Source organism: Coptis chinensis, chromosome 4 (assembly GCF_015680905.1).
Source record: "Coptis chinensis isolate HL-2020 chromosome 4, ASM1568090v1, whole genome shotgun sequence".
In the NCBI taxonomy this organism is placed as follows: Eukaryota; Viridiplantae; Streptophyta; class Magnoliopsida; order Ranunculales; family Ranunculaceae; genus Coptis; species Coptis chinensis.
In genome coordinates, this window is record NC_141459.1 from 18,055,496 (window position 1) to 18,074,045 (window position 18,550).

Genomic DNA, 18,550 nt, shown 5'->3' on the forward strand with positions numbered 1-18,550 from the left:
TGAATATCCCCATTTTCATGTATAGTCATTAACCAGCCATTAGACGCACCACAAATTCTACGGTCAATAATTTCTGGTAAGTTTACCTTGTAATATTTGTTATCTAAGATACTGTAAAAAGGAGGTGAGTTAATCCAAATACTAGCCTTTTTGGGTATGCTGTTTTTGAAAGGGACTATTAGCCAGGGGAGACGACCTTTGTGACGTACTGGTGTAGAACGTGATTTCCATGTGGTGCAGACGTAACCGAACCGGATTAAATCAGGGAGGGCTAAGCAAGCCGTGATTTGGTCTGTTAGTTCTGGTGGAAGTTGAGACCAATCACTAGACATTGTTTCTATGATCAGAAGATGGTTTCAACTTTCAAGAAACAAAATTAGGTGCACTTTTGGAAACCCTACAAAGTCTGTCAAACGGTCAAAGTGCATAGTTTGGAAAGGTTTTGTAAACCGATGCGTCGACGGTTACAACTTACAACTGGGATTGGGTCATGGGCTTGAGGCATGGGCTCGGCTATTTACAGCTTCTATATATGTAACCCACAAAAAAAACTAAACTCGCCTTGATTGATGCCTTCATGTGGTGGCTGCTAGTGATTCCCTAGTAGACTGAACAAGCCTAAAAGGTCAAATCAGTACCCATTTTATTTTCGAAAAACTGAAGAAAGAGATCAAATTTATTAACACCATTAAAATTTTATAAACCGCCTAAAAGAGGAGAAGAATACGAAGATTGAAATAGAAATATGAACTCTCTAGAAGTATATCCAAAGTAAAAGAGACTGGATCATATTTCTTTCAGGATTACTCGTTATCAATCAAATTTGGTTGAATATGGGCATAGTTTTAATCTTTTTGAATCCAAAATTAGCATTGAAGGAACAAAACTAGTTTACCTATAAATTGTAGATTTGAGTTAATTTGTGGAAACCCAATACCTCCGTATGGTTCTATTGAGGGAACTAATAATAATCAGTCAGCCGACAGTAGCAACTAGCAAGGAACTGCCCAGTGCCTACTACCAAACGTTCATTCCCTAGCAACAATTAACTGGCCAATATTATTGAGTCTCCTAACTAACCCCACTAATATTAACTACTTAATATAATGCATAATAGCAGATACTAACTAACTCGAATCAAATCCAATTTATTCCTTGTTGTCAAGGAATAGATAGTCAATTATAACGAGGATCCTAGTAGTATCAATTAAGAGCCTAGACCAAAATGAATTAGGTGATTATATGAACTCTGTAACTTATGCTAGATGATATCCTTTGAATGCTCCACCTTGTATATGTACATTTAATAAAAAGAACTTTATGTAACTCACACACAAAGCACTTTTTGAAAGAGGCTAGCGTTCAAATTTATTATTCCAAATCCTAGCAACTTTGAAGCCTTTATGCACTAATTCTAAAACCTATGCAGCCAAAGATACAATCTATATGAGAACCCTAGCATTCAAATATACGTTTTGGGTAATGAATTTCAATCATCAACAAAATATACTGGCGTTGAATTCGAATCAAAGAACAGCACTACTGACTTTATGAAATCCACAATCAAAGCTGCAAATGCTGTATTGAAATGTACTGCAAATGCAAACAAAATAAATTACAAGAAGAAATAGTTCCACTAAAGTTCACAAACCTTTAACTACAGAGGAGCCTAGTGAGATTTTCATTTGTAGATATTCTTTTCTAATATATCCACAAACTTTAAACTGCCACATTTACAATCTAATGATGCCCTTGCATGGATGCATACCGAGAACTCGATGTATACCAGATAGGACCCCGTTGAATCACTGTTGAATCATCTAGATATATTGTCTTCATAGTACCATCCTCTAAATTGTATATACATATATCGTAACCCCGTCGATTTTCTACTAAAGATTGCTCTGTAAAGTAGATACAATTCCTAGTGCAGCCAGGGAAATCGGATGCAGATAGAGAATACGAGTAACTGACCCCCACGAAAATAGCACGATCGCCTAAGCTTTTAACCTCCACCCACTTACATTCTTCAAAATTTAACTTCCGAATTTTGAAGACGATTGTCTTGGACTCGTCATCCTGAATTCTAATAATCCTCAACAAGTCACCTGAAGATTCAACTAGATACAATTTATCATATCCATAATTCACCATTCTATTCTCTGATATAAGCAATTTCGTAACAGGTGACTCACCTTCAAGACCCTCAACTACATATAAACTACCATCAAATAAAACAGCATAAAATTTTCCTTCACAATAAACAACATCATTATATCCAAACATTTCCCTTTCCCCGTTTTCTATGTTTTTCCATTCATAATCAATTTCAGGCCTACAAACAATCAACTCATCATTAATATTACTAACCATAACAAGTGGAACCGGAGTTGCAGATATGATGGCTTTTGCGATATAAGTATCACGAATAAGACATGAATCTTCCCACGCAGTACGTCCTAAATACTTTGCTTTATATTGGAGCTTGCCGTTCAAGAGTTTCATTCCATTTATTCCTGGCATATCTAGTAACGAGGGAAGATCAATAACTTTTCTTGAAAAAGGATGAAGTAATTGAATATCTGAATTTTCATGGACAGTCATTAACCAACCATTAGAAGACCCGCAAATTCTACGGTCAATAATTTCTGGTAAGTCTAAATTGTAAAAAATGTTATCTAACACGCTGTAAAACGGAAGAGAATCAATCCAAGTACTACTGTTTTCGGGTAAGTTATTTTTGAAGGGTGCTATAAGCCAAGGTAGACGGCCTTTGTGACGTGATGGTGTAGAGACAGACTGCCATGACCTGCAAACGTAACCGAAACGTATTAAATCTGGGAGAGTTAGGAGGTCCATGATTTGGTTTAATAGGTCTAGTGGAAGTTGAGACCAATCATTAGACATTGTTTCTTTGAATGATTAAAGGTTGAGCGAACTCTTTGAAAAACTTGGAAACCCTAGAAAGAGAAATTTGGAAATTTATACAAAGAGATACCATCCACGGTTTCAACTGGGATTGGGCTCTGGCCTATGGGGCGTGGACTCGGCTATTTTTACCCACAGATTATTGGGCTTTCCGCTCTTTATTATGTTGACACAAGTATGCAAACTGAGCAATACATTAGTTGTTCAGTCTTCAAACTGGTCTTTCAAGATCAATAGTAATTTCAGTGAGGGAGGTACTTCTCAATTAGATAAATAGAGAGATTAAAATTTGCCTGTTCGATGGTGAGAGTTAGTTCCGGAAAACCTGGCTATCATATAGTGTAGAGATGGTGCCAATTCCGAATAGTGATCACGTTTTTGAAGTTTGTATTCTGTGTCTTTGTGACACCCGAATTTTGTTTCTCAGAAATGTCCCACACACTGACACACACAGAATATAAGTCTCTGTTCCAAAAATTTATGTTTTGCGGCCTTGAATTTTTAAAATGCAAACGATAATCTGCTCTAAGAATGTCCTTGAATTTTTCTAGCAGTATTGTCTCAATAGTACCATATTCCAAATTGTACATCAAACATAGCCTAAGTTTTTAACCTCCACCCAATTACATTTTTCAAAATCTAGCTTCATAACTCTGAAGCTAATTGCAGGATTGGAGATTGATTTATCAACGTTAGGAACACCAGAAAAGTTTTAGAACCCTAGAAAACAGTAACAATGTAGGACAATTGTTATGGGAATATATGCGAAATTATACAATAGCGTTCACGGTTGGAACCAGGCTTGGTTTATGGAATTATGGACTCGGCGCACTGTTCGCAGCCACATTGGCTCCTTTGCACATGGTTCATTTTGAAATCTATCATTTGGCTTTTGTCCACGAAGTTGTGCCCTGTTGCCGAGTTTTTGTTGTTCATATTGTGGTTGCAGACGCCACACGGCACACTCTATCGTTCTTACCTGTAAATTTCTTTCTGAACATTGAATTTGAAAATGATTGTAACACTGATCTTGTTTCTCATTTATACGTTTGTTTTTACAAAAAATTATAGAGAAACAGGGATACTCCCTTTTCAAACTTAAAATTTGCAAAGAGATTAAAATCCTCTGTTCTCAAAATTATAAGTTACTTCGAAGTGCACACAATAATCTTGTCTATAATAGCTTGGAGTTTCATTTGTGTTGAGTAGAAACTGTTAATCAGCTATCAAGTATCAACGTCCGGAGGCTTCAGTCATTGATATAGTAGCGTTGGAAGTTGACGAGCCTGTTGAGGTTGATTTGTCACCGCGAACTCTCTTAGTTGCATCTATGAAGGTGGGTCTAGTTGGAGTGTCCGTTGCATATCCTTTGCTCAATAGTAACACAACAACTTCAGACATTGTAGGCCTAGAAACAACTGAGGATTGAGTGCACAACAGAGCAATCTCTATAACTTTCTTTACTTGTTCTACCTCATATTCCTCGGAGTCTAAGCTTTCATCTACCAAGTCCATTAACATGCCATCCTCGTATAGTTTCCATGCCTGTTCATACATTGATTAAAATATTAATTAGGAAAGAGAGAAAAATAAGCCTCTATCTACTGATCCTAAAAGGAACAAGTGGAACAAGGAGAATTACCCATTCAAGAAGGTACTGTGTAATAGGTTCAAGCTTCACGTCATTACTCTTCCGGCCACTTACTATCTCTAGGACAACCACACCATAGCTGTAGGTGTCAACCTTGGTAGATAATTGCCCATGGATGGCATATTCAGGTGCTGTATAACCCCTGGTGCACAAAAAACACGTGCTTCAGGTGAAAATTAAGTTAACGTGCGTACTAAAACTTCATACATGTGCACCAATGTCATTTAGTTGGTGGCACATATTAGATATGATTAAGGGTAGGCATTTTTCTGTCGGTTTAAGATAAATGGAGATATGGGTACTCTGTGCTTATGCATTGACTTACTGACTTACAAGGTTCCTGCAAATCGGGTGCTTATATGACTTTGATCCTCGGGAAGAAGCCTTGCCAAACCAAAATCTGCAATCCTTGGTTGAAAATCATCATCGAGCAGTATGTTGCTGGACTTAATATCTCGATGTATAATACATACATGGAATTCCTCGTGTAGATAGGCAAGACCCCGAGCTGTGCCAACAATTATATCAAACCGTTGCTTCCAGTTAAGAGTCCCATGCCTGTCGCCTATTAACCACAGAATACGAGTTGTTAACAATACATCAGTGGAGAAAAAATATCAAACTCTCAAAACTATCACTCTTCATTGAACAAAGAAGAATAATAGTAGTATTTGACGCTTGACGATCAAAGAAATAATATGGATATATAAGAAGGATGTATATACCAAATAAGAATTTGTCGAGGCTTTTATTAGCCATGTATTCATATACAAGAAGTAATTCTTGGCGTTTGTTACAGCACCCAAGAAGGCGGATAAGGTTCCGATGATGAACATTGCTGATTAGCTTCACTTCACTCTCAAAATCGGCCTTTGCTCTAACAGATTGCCCAATTGCAAGTTTCTTGACTGCAACAATTTTTCCATTTTTCAGAGTTCCCTGCCATTGATTAAAAAGAACAAAAATTCTTTCAGGAAGTCGCATCACAAAAGGTTGATTCTCAACTTATTCTGTCTAGTTTGTTCTAGTGACTTGTTTTTTACGCATTGACAGTTCTTCAAGATAAAGATTGTTGATGCAACACTTACCTTGTATACATCTCCAAAACCGCCTTCTCCCAGCTTGTTTTGTTCATTGAAGTTTTTGGTTGCAGATATAAGATCTTTGTACTTGAAATTTACTGGACCTCTTAGCTCTGTTGCTCCTAGTATATCTCCTGTCGAATGCAAAACTCTATCAAGTCAATAAATTGTGAAGAGATAATTGAAGTATTGAAACATTTGTGTTTCCTTAAAGGAAGAACAGAAATGAATAAACAAAGTCATCTTAAGTTCTGATTGCAATGTGACCAATTTACTATTGCTAAAACTCGACTAGACACAAAAGGAAATAGACCTATTGGCTCAATAACCAGTACTCCAGTAGTCTTTAGTCTTTACCTCTACGCTCTCTCATAGGCTTTCTTCTGAACCATATTATGAATCCAACGGCAAACAAAAGAAGGGCGATGACACCTCCTACCACACCCCAAATAATAGCTTTCTTGTTGTTTGATCCTCCTGCAAAGAGTACATTTCAATCAATATAACCACTCTTAAAGAACAACTGTGAAATCGCTTTTTTTTTTGGGGGGGATTAATATATACGAAATTCAGAGTAACCAAAACATTATGCCAAAAAGTTCAGAGAAAATGCACAGGTTTAAAATGGTACATTAAAACAACCCTCACCTTTTCCTAGAAATGACGTAAGATCAGTTGTTTGATTGCTACTAAAGAAAGCCCTATCCGAGTATCTTAGAAAACATCCAGCATCAACAGCCCTTCCCTCAGAATCTGGAGGACAACTCTCTATATTGGTATATGCAACTTTTAAGCAATCCGTACATCCGGTCTGACTTACTGTCCTTGCACATTGAGCAATCGCGTACACATCAGTACCACCCCCAGTTACATTAGATGCCGCGAAAAATCCATTTATTCTTGGTGTTGCAGCAACAAGATCCGATAGCAACTTGCCTACATTTGCACCAAAATTGTTTCCCTGAGATACGGTCCTATTGCCACAGATGCCAACATTGCCTGGGAGAGTTGTTTGATCAAAGAAGTCATTGCTCTCATACCTTCAGCCAAAGTAAAACGCCTTGTAAACTTTACAATAGAAATTTATTTTACAAACACAGGTAACTCTGCGGTTGGTCCAATGGTTACCAATAGGCGAGACTCGTAGTCAAAATCGAGTTCAAAGTGGTTCAAAACGTCGAAGTCCCAGAAAATTTCAGTCTAGAATAACTCCATATCAATAATTGGTTGGTTTTGACCTATTCACCGAATTCTACAATTGGAAGGCATCAAAGTCAATGGTTTCTGAAAAATATTTTTATTTGCAACATGCCACATATTATCATAATTATCAACTTATTAGCCATCGTTTTGATAAAAAGAAAGTTCAAGACTTCAAGTTGGCCTAAATTTTTGTCTTTACTAACGGATTTTTCTTACCAAGTTATCACCATGACGCTAACAGCTATTGTTCACAGTACAAAAGGCTGTTTCAGGGAAAATACTGGTATCTTAGAGTTATTGAGTACCCGCTCAGAGCACAACTGCGCAGACTCCTAGCTGAGTTGGTCAAAGTGCACCACACTCTTAAAAAGGTCTCAAGTTTATGTGTCCTTAGGGAGCCCTGCTTATAGGGGGCTGCTCGTTTTGCAATACTGGTGTTGCTGCCTAGCCTCCAAGCTATAGGGTCACGAGTGACTTGGAGACCGAAGAAAATAATAACTTAATAAGCCTTCCGTGTGAATACAAGGTCTTAATTTTGGAATCTGAAGATGAAATCATATAGCAGCCAAGCGCTTGTCCTTTTGTGCTGACTATATGATAGAGTTGTTTTTTCGATACCATGATAGAGTAGTTGTTCACTTGTTCGCTCCATTATTAAAAGGATTTTATAGGTTCTTTATGAAAAAAAAAACAGTGAGGCTGTAAGGCTGTAACAGAAATTATTAAAAAATCAGGGTACCAGATTTCAAATTCTTCATGATTATTTGGAAAGGCCATTCTAATGCAATATTGTGTGTCAAAAAAAAAAAAAAAAAAAAAAAAAAAACTTGTGATCGTAATAGTCTGATGAAATAACCGATTGCACAATAACATTACTGAGTAGTGTACCTACTAGTAAATAGTGTACTTTAAATCTTTAGCTTACTGTAGTTCACTTCCGCCAAATAAAATGGTTGTGGAACCAATCCACTTCACCAAGTAAAATCATTGTAAAGAATTTCGAAACTCAAAATTTTGACAAGTCTTAACTCTGAGAAGTTTTAAAACTTCTTTGGCACTTTTCATATTATCTGGTAAGTTGACCAACTAATGAAATTTCGGCAAAAAAAGTCTCTACGGTAAAGAAAGACAACTTAACTAGTATTGAACATTGTGCCAGTGAAAAACAATTGTGCTATCTATCCAAGTCTGCGGAGTAAAATAGTAATTACCTTAAGAAACAACCATCGTAAATAACCCGAGCCCCATTGGCCAAAGAGCAATTTCGAATTTGAGTTTCTGCTGCAGCATAGCACTCAAGACAATCAGACCTGTTAAGATAATTTCTGCACTGGACCATAGCATACACTGGGTCAGCTCCTCTAGCTGCCTGAGCTGTAGCGAATCTGTTACTGTCATTCGAAAGTTGTGATCTGAGACCTGAAAATGTCGCATTTAAATTTGCCATGAACGAAGATGGACTTGTCACATTATATTGGCTGCACCCTCTATTCAATAGGTTTGTCTGAGGATCAGACTTAACCGCGGCGAATGAAAATGCCAAGATTGAGAAAGCAATTATCCAGAAAGAACTCATCGTGAAATGACAATTCACCAATGATCTAAATTGAAAGGAAGAAGAAGAAGAAGAAGTTGATAACATAATGCACCAGCTGCAATAAATATATAGGGAGAATTCCAAAGGTCAACATGTGTCGTTGCTTCATTTGGATAAAATAAAGCATGAATCCCCATCATGACTTGGTGTGGAATATGGTGTAATATTTGATGGAATTATATAGGAGTTAATTGTGTACATCAGGGTCCCATTTCCATTACTTAAAATAATAGAGTTGATTTTCTATCGGTCTTTTCACAAGACTAAAACGAAACTTAGCGGGAAGAGGGAAGAGGGAAGAGGGAACTCCAGCGTAGAATTATAGTGTGCCAACTTATTATCTAGAAATCTAGAATTCATACTGGGTTAACGATTTTCTTTGTAGGTAGCTTGAATGTTGTTTGACATAAACTAACTCTCACAGATTTACTCTTAATTTGCGTTGTGGCTAAAAAAATACTATACAACAGAAGCGAACAACCAATATCAAATGTGATAAAAATAATAATCCACAACTACAGTGTATGAAATCAACTAAATAACTCCTAAACAAATAGTAAATAATATAAACTACTCACCAATTCAAACAAACAACCAAGAGAAGAGAGACAAAAATTTACGTGGTTTAGCTTGCGCCTAATCCACAACCAAATAGAGAAATTTTCAATAGAGAGAATATTCAAAAAAGTACAATAAACTCTCACCTTGAGTCCAAAGAATCTCCAAAATTTTCCAAGAAGAAACTCACAAATCTCCCTTTTTCTCTCCTCACAACAATGTTCTCTCAACTCTACAACTTTCAATGGTGTAGACAACTACCAAAGAGTTTGGACATAAACAAATAAAGAGAAGACTCAAGTCTTTCTTTTTTCAAAGCTCTCTCAAGAGAGGCACTAAATCCCAAACATTAACAACAAATTTTGTCTCACACTCAATTTATAAACCCTAACTTTGTTTTTATAGTGTAGCTGAAATTTTGGTGGAATATGAAATTTTGATCCATTTCGGCATATCCAACAATTCTCCACCTCGATGAAGAATTTTCCAAATTCAAGCCGACCAACCAATGCACTACACCTAACCAACCAAACAACATCAAAGAGAGAACTAACTAATCCAACCATCAATGTCCCTAAGGAACTAACAATAACTGCACCACGAAGTGGTTGCCTACGTACTCGGTCAAGGGATCAAACCTTCGTAGTTCTTCCATACCCCCAAACAAAGGGTTCAATCAACAAACATGCCCATATCAATTCCCGAAAAGGCGTGCGTCCCTCAAGGGATCACCAACAAAGTTCAACACAAAGGGGTCAAAAATACCACATATCATCTCCACTGAGTATATTGAAGATGTTCCAATACCATCTCCACTGAGTATATTGAAGATGTTCCAATACCATCTCCTAGAGTAGGAGATGTTCCAACACCCCGAAACCTCATATGGCTTCCAACAACAAATGGCTTCACACCTTCACTATGCTCATGGGCTAGAGCATCTACAACTCCAATTGTGAATTCACTTTCATTATCAGTTGTGTACCCATCAACATCACAATGAGTGACATTAATCTCCACCTTTTGAGATATATCTCCAACATTCGAACATACATTCAAATCAAAATGCCCAAAAGAAACAAATTTTTGTTTCTTCCCAAAACCACGTTCTTCCTTTATGGTAGAGTTTTCGACAACCATACAAGTAGAATAATCTCCACCTGCACCAACCACACTTCTATTAAGAAAGTACAAATTCTTTCGCCTTGTCCCTTTCATCATCACACATGCCCCTACAACAACCTTTAGAGCCCCATGTTCAAACACAACTTTCATATCATCTGATTCTAAAGAACCCAAAGTGGTAAGGTTAAATTGTAAATCCGGCACATACCGAACACCAACCAATTCTCTAACTGCTTCATCAAACATCTTCAAACGGATAGTTCCCTTTCTAGTATTTTGCAGATATGGCCATTACCTAACAAAACATCTTCATTATCTAGCTCCTTGAAGCTAGTAAACAAATCCATATTGGGACACATATGTTGAAAACATTCAGAATCAAGAATCCACTCACTCGTGGAACAACCAACTATCGAAGCAGTAAAAGAAAAATCTGAACAGTCATCACTACCTCCATCTTGTACAATATTCACACTTTCAGTATTCGAAGAATCTTGGTCATTCGATTTCAACTTGGGACATTCAAACTTCCAATGTCATTTCTTGTGGCAAAAGGCACATTGGTCTTCATCTAATCGATCACGTCTCACTCTTGTGGCGCACTCTCAACTTCCAAAAACCCATAAATAGTTTAAATATACTGATAATTAAAAACCAATAAATTTTTTAACTTAAATAAAAGTCATCTTCATTACAAAAATTTACAAATAAGATTAGGTTACAAATCTCTTTTCAATAACTCTTTATTTAAATACAACTGAAAATATAAAACAACATTTGTCTCAACTAAAAATCTATATCACCTCAAGGGAAAACAAAACCTATCTTGAAATGCAACGCTAACGCAAACTACAAGCAGCAACCAACCTTTTTCAACACTAAATCTGTCAAGACTTATCAACTATGTTCAATTAATGAACACACCCGATAAGCAAACATGCAAATCGGGTCAGCATTATAAAAATGCTGGTGTGAATAGCTCTAAAATAAAACATATACTTATACATATATATACACAATCTATAAGGCGCTTAGTTCCTCCAATCGAGGCTACTTAACTTCCAACAACTAATACGACATCCTTAAGTACCATAATTAAGGCAGATAGTTCCTCCACTAAGGCGCCTTAGCTTTCCGACAATAATACAAAAGTATTTAGTTCCTCCACGAGGCGTCTTAAGTTCTAACTAAACTAACAACCAGCCAAACATATTCTATACTTACCGATTTCATGCTCAATTACGAGTGGGTTAGCCCCCACTTTTGAATTAGTTTGACCCACCCTTCTCCAAAACCATATACAATCATTTATCTAAAGATATATCATTAACCAACATATTTCCATAATTATATTAATTAAGGCTTTCTTTGTGTGTCCCTAAAATCACGTCAGATCTATGTCTTACCTAGTTTCCTGGCTACCACAATCGCTTCCCAACGCCCGAACATGTACATCCATATGCCTCCCTTTGCATAATGAACCACTTTCGTGTGAATCTACTTCTACTGCCGCGACACCGTGGTAACCCTCACACGAAAAGTCATTATGTAAGTACCGCCATTATTCGGCATAAAATATCGTAGCGTCGCTTCTAATTTTGGGAACGGAATAATCAAGCCAATTATTCGCTACGATTGCCCAACACATAGGTCAATCAACATCTTATATATACACCCTATACAGGGGCCAATCATATCACATACGCCCACACAGGGCAAATCACATGAGTTGTGGTAGTTAGGTTCTAGAATTTTCGTTACGTAATTTATTCAGGTGTCATACATTTATGACTCATAATAATTCTTATTCTATCCCATGCCAAGATATATTTAATTGTAATCGAAGCTCAACGCTTTCGTTATAATACAATTCACATTATCACGTGCCAATACTATTCATTGCACGATATCCACGTATCTCTATATCAAATCTCGAAACTTATTATTTCACGTGCTAATCATATATTGCACTACACCATATGGAATATCTCAAGCCATCTTACATACTACAATTCATTTCGGTAGCAACTCATAATAGCAATCAATCATGTAACGTATTCATTCCATATATTTATGTGAACTTAATTCACCATCAAAGGCATGCATTATTTTCATTGGTGCACAATATAAGTAGTATATAAATAATCAAAATATAAGACCATTCCACCAAATATCAAAATGAAACGACTTTAAAAGAAGGAACAACTCAAGTCCAAATATCACGCATAATTATTCGAGTCCAAATCACAAGTCAAGTCAAACTGATCAACCGTCAAAAAGCCCAAAACTAAAGTCCATGAATCTAAGTCCGAATGTAACTTAATTCTCATAAAAACGTATATATCTAAGTATTGTTATCAGAATTCCCCTTTTGTTACATGTCAAACATTATATGCTTTACACTCACGTCAAATCTTAATTAGATAAAGACAAACAAGGTTATACAATATCAACAATATTTTATTACTACATTTGTCCATATTCTTAAATATGTAAAAAACTGGAAAAGTCAACATTCCATAGTCAACGGTCAAAGTCAAAGTCAACACGTCATTGTCAAAGTCAAACTGTCGTTTCCATGTCCAACAAGTTCAGGGTTATAGCCATGGTTCAGGACTAAGGTCAATGTGCATGGCTCATGGGCTCATGACTAAGGTAATGGTTCGGACCTAACTGGCCAAGCCCAAACCTTAGAACCCGGCCCCAAAAGCCTAAATGTTGAAAGACCCATTTGGATCTATTTTTAAGTCATATGGACCGGTCCAACCAAAAAGAAATGAACTGGTCCAACACAACTAATAGAATTTGGCCCAACCACTAATATAGAAACCAGCCCAAAACTAAATTAGATTTCGGCCCAACACAAAAGATTAGATTTCGGCCCAAACAAAACCAAAAGGCTTTGGCCCAAGGAAACAAAATAGAGCTCGGCCCAACAACCATCTAAGGCCCCAGCCCCAAACCGGTCATCTTCTCCATCAGTTCCCTCCTCCACCACCACCAAAATCGACCACCACAACCTCCACTCCTCCGCCCATTTCAACCTAGCGGATTCCCTCCTCATCAAAATCCAAACAACATTAATACACACAAAAACTCGATTCATTACCTCGATCCCCCTTCATCAAATCTCGATCTGATTTTCGCCGCCATTAACATCTTGTTTCAAGCTTCTACCACCACCATTTGCAGTCCTCACCCACACTACACTAGCCACCAAACCTAACCTAACCCACAACCACCACATCATAACATTATAAAGATTCAAAATTGTTAATTAAGATCTGGATTTTCTATGGTCGGCGCCTCCATTAATGCCGGTTCGAAGCTTCCCCAACACTCAAACAACCCACCCAACATCAAATACTTCATCCCCAACATCAACCAACAAAAACAACACAAACTAACAGTTCAAAATAAAATCATAACGCTCTAATTATCCAAGAACGCATCAGAGAAGGATTCATTGCTTTGAGGCTTTAGCCGCCATTAACAGCCCCGTAAGAGTTTCGACAGTCCTACAATCTAACCAGTTTTTAAATACTAACAAGAAGAATACTAACTGAAGAGAATGAGCAGAAAATGAACGAAACACTGTACTACATTAAAGTTAAAGTTATCTCCGTGTATCGACGTGAAATAAAAACTAAACTACTTACCTGTATTAAAACTCGACGAATCCCTCATCGTCCGAACCGTCGCGCTCCAACGCTCTAGCAATCCAGCTTTTATCTCTGCTTTCATTTTTATTATTTTTTATTCTCTCAAAACCCTATTCTCTAGAACAATGTGATTATATACTTCGGTTTGAAACCCAAGCCCAATACAAACTCGGGCTCAGAAATCAGGCCCACGTATCCCAAATCCAATCCAGCAACTTTTAAATAAATAATTAAATTAATTAATTAATAAATAATTACGTATTTTAAATACGGGCGTTACAGCTTCCTCGTCAAGAACATTTTATTATGAATGCTCTTCGTCATATACTTGTCTTCAAGCTTCTTCCATAGTTCCTTAGCGAAGGTTTCTTTCATGACAAAGTATTTTTGCTCCTTTGCCAAACATAGTCGAATAGACCCACAAACTTGTTTATTCAATATTTTCCACTCTGTTTTTGACATTGCCTCAGGTTTTTCTTCCAAGGCTTCACCCAAATTTTTTTTTGCCAGAACATCTAAAACCTCACACTGCCATATGCCGAAATTGTTCTTGCCATTAAACTTTTCGACATCAAATCTTCCTACACTAACCGTCTTCATTTTCGAATTAGATGAAGTTCCAACATTAGGAGTCTCATCATCACTAGGATTTGTCATCTTCATAATTTTCATACACCACAAACAATAACAACAACAACAACCAAAGAAACACCCTCTTGGGAATTTATTCAAGCACTACCAATGCGGAAACAACCAATGAAACCAAAAAATTTTGATTTCAACCAAACTTCCACCACAAACAACCACCAACTATGCCAAGGTAGAATCTTTAGCTCCGATACCAATTTGTTGTGCCCCAAAAAACTATGAAGCACACCAATCCAATGCAACGAAAGCGAACAACCAATATCAAATGTGGTAGAAGCAACAACTCACAACTATGGTGTATGAAATCAACTAAATAACTCATAAACAAGTAGTAAACAATGTAAACTACTCACCAATTCAAACAAATAACTAAAAGAAGAGAGACAAAGATTTACGTGGTTTAACTTGTGCCTAATCCACAACTAAATAGAGAAATTTTCTCTAGAGAGAATATTCAAAAGAGTATAATAAGCTCTCACCTTGATTCCAAAGAATCTCCAAAGTTTTCTAAGAAGAAACTCACAAATCTCTCTTTTTCTCTCCTCACAACAATATTCTCTCAACTCTACAACTTTTAATGGTTTAGACAACTACCAAAGAGTTTGGGCATAAACAAATAAAGAGAAGACTCAAATCTTTCTACTTCCAAAGCTTTCTCAAGAGAGGCACCAAATCCAAAACCCTAACAACCAATTTTGTCCAACACTCAATTTCTAAACCATAACTTTGTTTTTATAGTGTAATTGAAATTTCAGTGGTATATGAAATTTTGATCCATTTTGGCATATCCAACAATTTGGATGATATCGTCACGTGCTTATTTGACATTATCCTCTTCACTGGGTGTCACGGGCACGTCCCGAAGCATGTGCTGAGAGAAGTCTGTGCAGCGTACATGATCGTATAGCTTGATCATGCACAAGCCTGATAAGCATTCGGTGCTCGAGTAACTTACGAATAGTCAAGACTAAGGGTTACCTCGTTTGCCCACAGTTGAATCCTCCGATATGTCTGAGAGGAGACTAAGCACACCTATCCCATATCTTTAAGACTGGATAGCTGAATATACCATTGGAACGAGTATCTAGATGTTCCCACGACCAATCAATATAGCATAGCGCAAAACGCTAGGACGTGGTATTTGGCAACCTATTTTTCCAACGGTACCACGTATGCATGCTCCAATGCGATACGTCTCTAGACCCGTCCTAAACTCGTTGAGAATCCATGACGCACCCTTGAGTGTTGAGTTGTTATGAACAAGCCGTGGTATTACACCAAGAAAGTTCCTAGCTAATAGCCCGGAGACTACGAGGAGTGATGGGAACTCCTCCCTCCCTAATATAGTGAATACGGATTTTCCACTATAACCAGAAGGGAACATTGATCCAGGTGTGAACTTCTCCCAGGCATAATTCCTAGCTCGGTGCTCCGAATCAGACGTTTGACCACTCTATTTGGTGTGTCTCGAAACATACTTAAAGATGGAAATGTAATTAGGAGCACTCGACTCATGGTTTGACTATGAGTTGACTTTCGTTGACTTTTCTATGCGTGTAATGTTTGGATAGGTTTAGACTTTCCATTTGACATATATATATAAGTTCACTTCTATGACCCCGCCACACTGGAGCGCTTGGAATTACCCTTTAATTTTTTAAGCCATAACAAAGCAACTAAATCTTATTTATTAGATCGCAAGACAATTACACAATTAAGCAAAAACAACATTTTTTAAATGTTTATAGCATTACAATTTAATTAAAATAAATATTACTTGGGATTAATACATATCGAAAGATGAACCTCAAGTTTGTAATTATATTTGAAATCCTACCAGTTTGGTTAATAAATATGTAAAGTTGGTTATGTAAATTTAAGTGTTGAACACCTTCATTGGTAGGATTAGGGGTGTGTTTCAGTCGGATTGGATGGGAATATGGGTTTTCGATTTTAGATTTTTTAGAATCTGATATGTTGTGCTGAATACAATCTAATTCGACGAAAATTGGAATTCGCAAAAAAAATTAGGAAATTCGGAAATGAATCGGATAATGCGGATGAAAAATCAGATAATTTAGATAAAAATAAGAAATTATTGAAAATTCAAATATCTTAATATTAAATCTATTTTATAATTTGTACAATAAATACTAATTCCTGGGTTTTTAGTTTGTTTATACTATATATTAATTAATGCAAGTTAATCCACTATAAATGAGCAAAAAATAGTAGGGTTATATTAAAACAATTCTAATCACAATTAGAATTTTAGATATATTATATGTAATTCCAAATAATAATTTGGCAAAATCGGATCGGATATACATCAGCGGATTCGGATCGAAAAAATAGGAAAATCGGAATTTCATAAATCATCTGAAGCCGATCCGAATTTAATTGGATTTTCGGAAATCGGACAAATAATATTGATGAGGAGAGATCATCACCGTGATTGTAAACCGTTAGAATTAAGCATATCCCATCCCAAAAATTGAACATGATGACGTGACTAGCATTGACACGAGAACCAAAAAAATTTAAGGGAAAAATACAAACAAAATATCTTTTTAGCCCTCGTCTTTTTCAGTCTCAATCTCTTTTCACAAACGATCCAGTTGTTATACTGAGTTTGTCTTTAGTTGCAATGTTGTCCTTGAGCAGAATGGGAATGCCATATTGCCATGTAACTCACTTAATAAAAGAACCAGGAACCTTAAGCTTTATCTCTCTATCAGCCTTATCGGCAAGGTAAAATGCATTAGGATTCACTTCAATCACACCACGAAGGAGTGAGTCGAGTTTACGAATTTCACCAAGGTAGAACTCGACTAATTGTCTAGAATTAAGTTTTCCGTCTTTGAATTGGATTTGAATGTCACGAATGGTAGCTTCTTTGATCCTAAAATGCCAGTACTTGTGACTGTGGCACACTTAGTATCAATAATGTCGTCGAAAGAAATAGAAAATTGGAACTTGAGTAAGAGAAAGTCATCGTTGGTTTAAATTTGGCGGTTGATCCAAGACCAATTACTGGAGCTACTAGCTAGTACAAACAAGGTCTGGTTTATGCATTTTTAAACAAAAACCCATATATCAATGATGGGATTTCCCACTGTTCGAATAATCAGTTGCCAAAATTGTTCAATTTAATTTGGTACCACATAGGAATTAGGTATTGCACAAGTTTTTGAATGTAGGAACAACTTGAAGGTTATTAAAACTATTAGTTCATCAAAATTAATATAGTATGAACAAAGGGAGGAAGATGGTTATGATTTTATTTTTGTTAACTTTTAGTTGCTAGTTAGACTCATCCAGTCATCCACATTGAGATTCACTCACTCTATCCAACTGCTCTTGGCATTTGGCATCAACAGTCTAAATAGAGGAGAGATCAATCTCTCATTATCATTTGCCATTTGTAATACACTTGTTGGATTTAGTGGTGGGGTACTTTCACTGATTGTACCTGTATTCAGGGCTTGTATAACAAATATTGCCATACATAAAGTTGCAAACATGCAACACGGGTGGATTACTAGCAGGGCGGCTAAAGACAATTTGAGGCCTTATACAAAAGTAATAAAGAGGCCACTTAAATGTGTTAATGGACCTGGTCTTTTTTCCCGATAATGAGTGCTAAGTTGCTAACAGATTTTTTTTCCAAGATAATGTGCCCAATCAATTTTTTGACCATGAGAGAGTTATTAATGGAGTTAATGATTTATTTAATTGACCAATAAAGTATATATGCATTGTGGTCTTGTGGATGTAATTATTTTCCAAGTGAATATACCCATGATTTGTTTGTATTTGCGTCAACAAGAGTCATGGAGGTTGGAGCATATAATAATTGAGGGTACATAATGGCAACTACAGAACTCAACAAATTTAGTCTTAATCTGGGGTCTTGTTTAGTGACTTTTTACTACAATTAGGGTTGAAAATGGTATGGGTTTGGGTCAGATTCTCACTCAAAAATCTTTACCATATCCGGATCTGTCTAGATTGGAATCAGATTTCGGATATCTATATCTATTAAAAGACACAAAAAAATACACTATTTTAATGATTTCCATATATAAATGTAAGA

General features: G+C 36.5%; 2 protein-coding genes across 2 annotated transcripts; both read right to left on the reverse strand.

Annotated features, from left to right (window-relative positions):
* Positions 1 to 1,489: 1,489 nt before the first annotated feature.
* Positions 1,490 to 3,969, reverse strand: LOC147502311 (uncharacterized). The gene is made up of 3 exons (XM_086604506.1): positions 3,908 to 3,969; positions 2,025 to 2,809; positions 1,490 to 1,593 (listed from the first exon to the last, which is right to left on the reverse strand). Exons 1-3 carry the CDS (start codon positions 3,967 to 3,969, stop codon positions 1,490 to 1,492), a joined length of 951 nt encoding a protein of 316 aa, XP_086460632.1.
* On the reverse strand, positions 3,942 to 8,611 carry LOC147502312 (cysteine-rich receptor-like protein kinase 43). Its single transcript, XM_086607171.1, has 8 exons — positions 8,076 to 8,611; positions 6,310 to 6,701; positions 6,019 to 6,138; positions 5,668 to 5,795; positions 5,305 to 5,518; positions 4,913 to 5,144; positions 4,571 to 4,721; positions 3,942 to 4,473 (listed from the first exon to the last, which is right to left on the reverse strand). The coding sequence occupies exons 1-8, from the start codon at positions 8,504 to 8,506 to the stop codon at positions 4,162 to 4,164; spliced, it is 1,980 nt and encodes a 659-aa protein (XP_086463297.1). The 5' UTR covers positions 8,507 to 8,611; the 3' UTR covers positions 3,942 to 4,161.
* Positions 8,612 to 18,550: the final 9,939 nt, after the last annotated feature.

Coding starts and splice junctions, on each gene's coding strand:
- LOC147502311 (XM_086604506.1), bottom strand. CDS start 3,969: ATGAGAAACAAGATCAGTGTTACAATCATTTTCAAATTCAATGTTCAG. Junction 2,810..3,907: donor GTTCAGAAAGAAATTTACAG/GTAAGAACGATA, acceptor TTACGTTTGCAG/GTCATGGCAGTCTGTCTCTA. Junction 1,594..2,024: donor GAAGTTAAATTTTGAAGAAT/GTAAGTGGGTGG, acceptor TTGCATTTGCAG/TACATTTCAATACAGCATTT.
- LOC147502312 (XM_086607171.1), bottom strand. CDS start 8,506: ATGTTATCAACTTCTTCTTCTTCTTCTTCCTTTCAATTTAGATCATTG. Junction 6,139..6,309: donor TACGTCATTTCTAGGAAAAG/GTGAGGGTTGTT, acceptor TACTCTTTGCAG/GAGGATCAAACAACAAGAAA. Junction 4,722..4,912: donor ACCCGATTTGCAGGAACCTT/GTAAGTCAGTAA, acceptor TTTGTGCACCAG/GGGTTATACAGCACCTGAAT.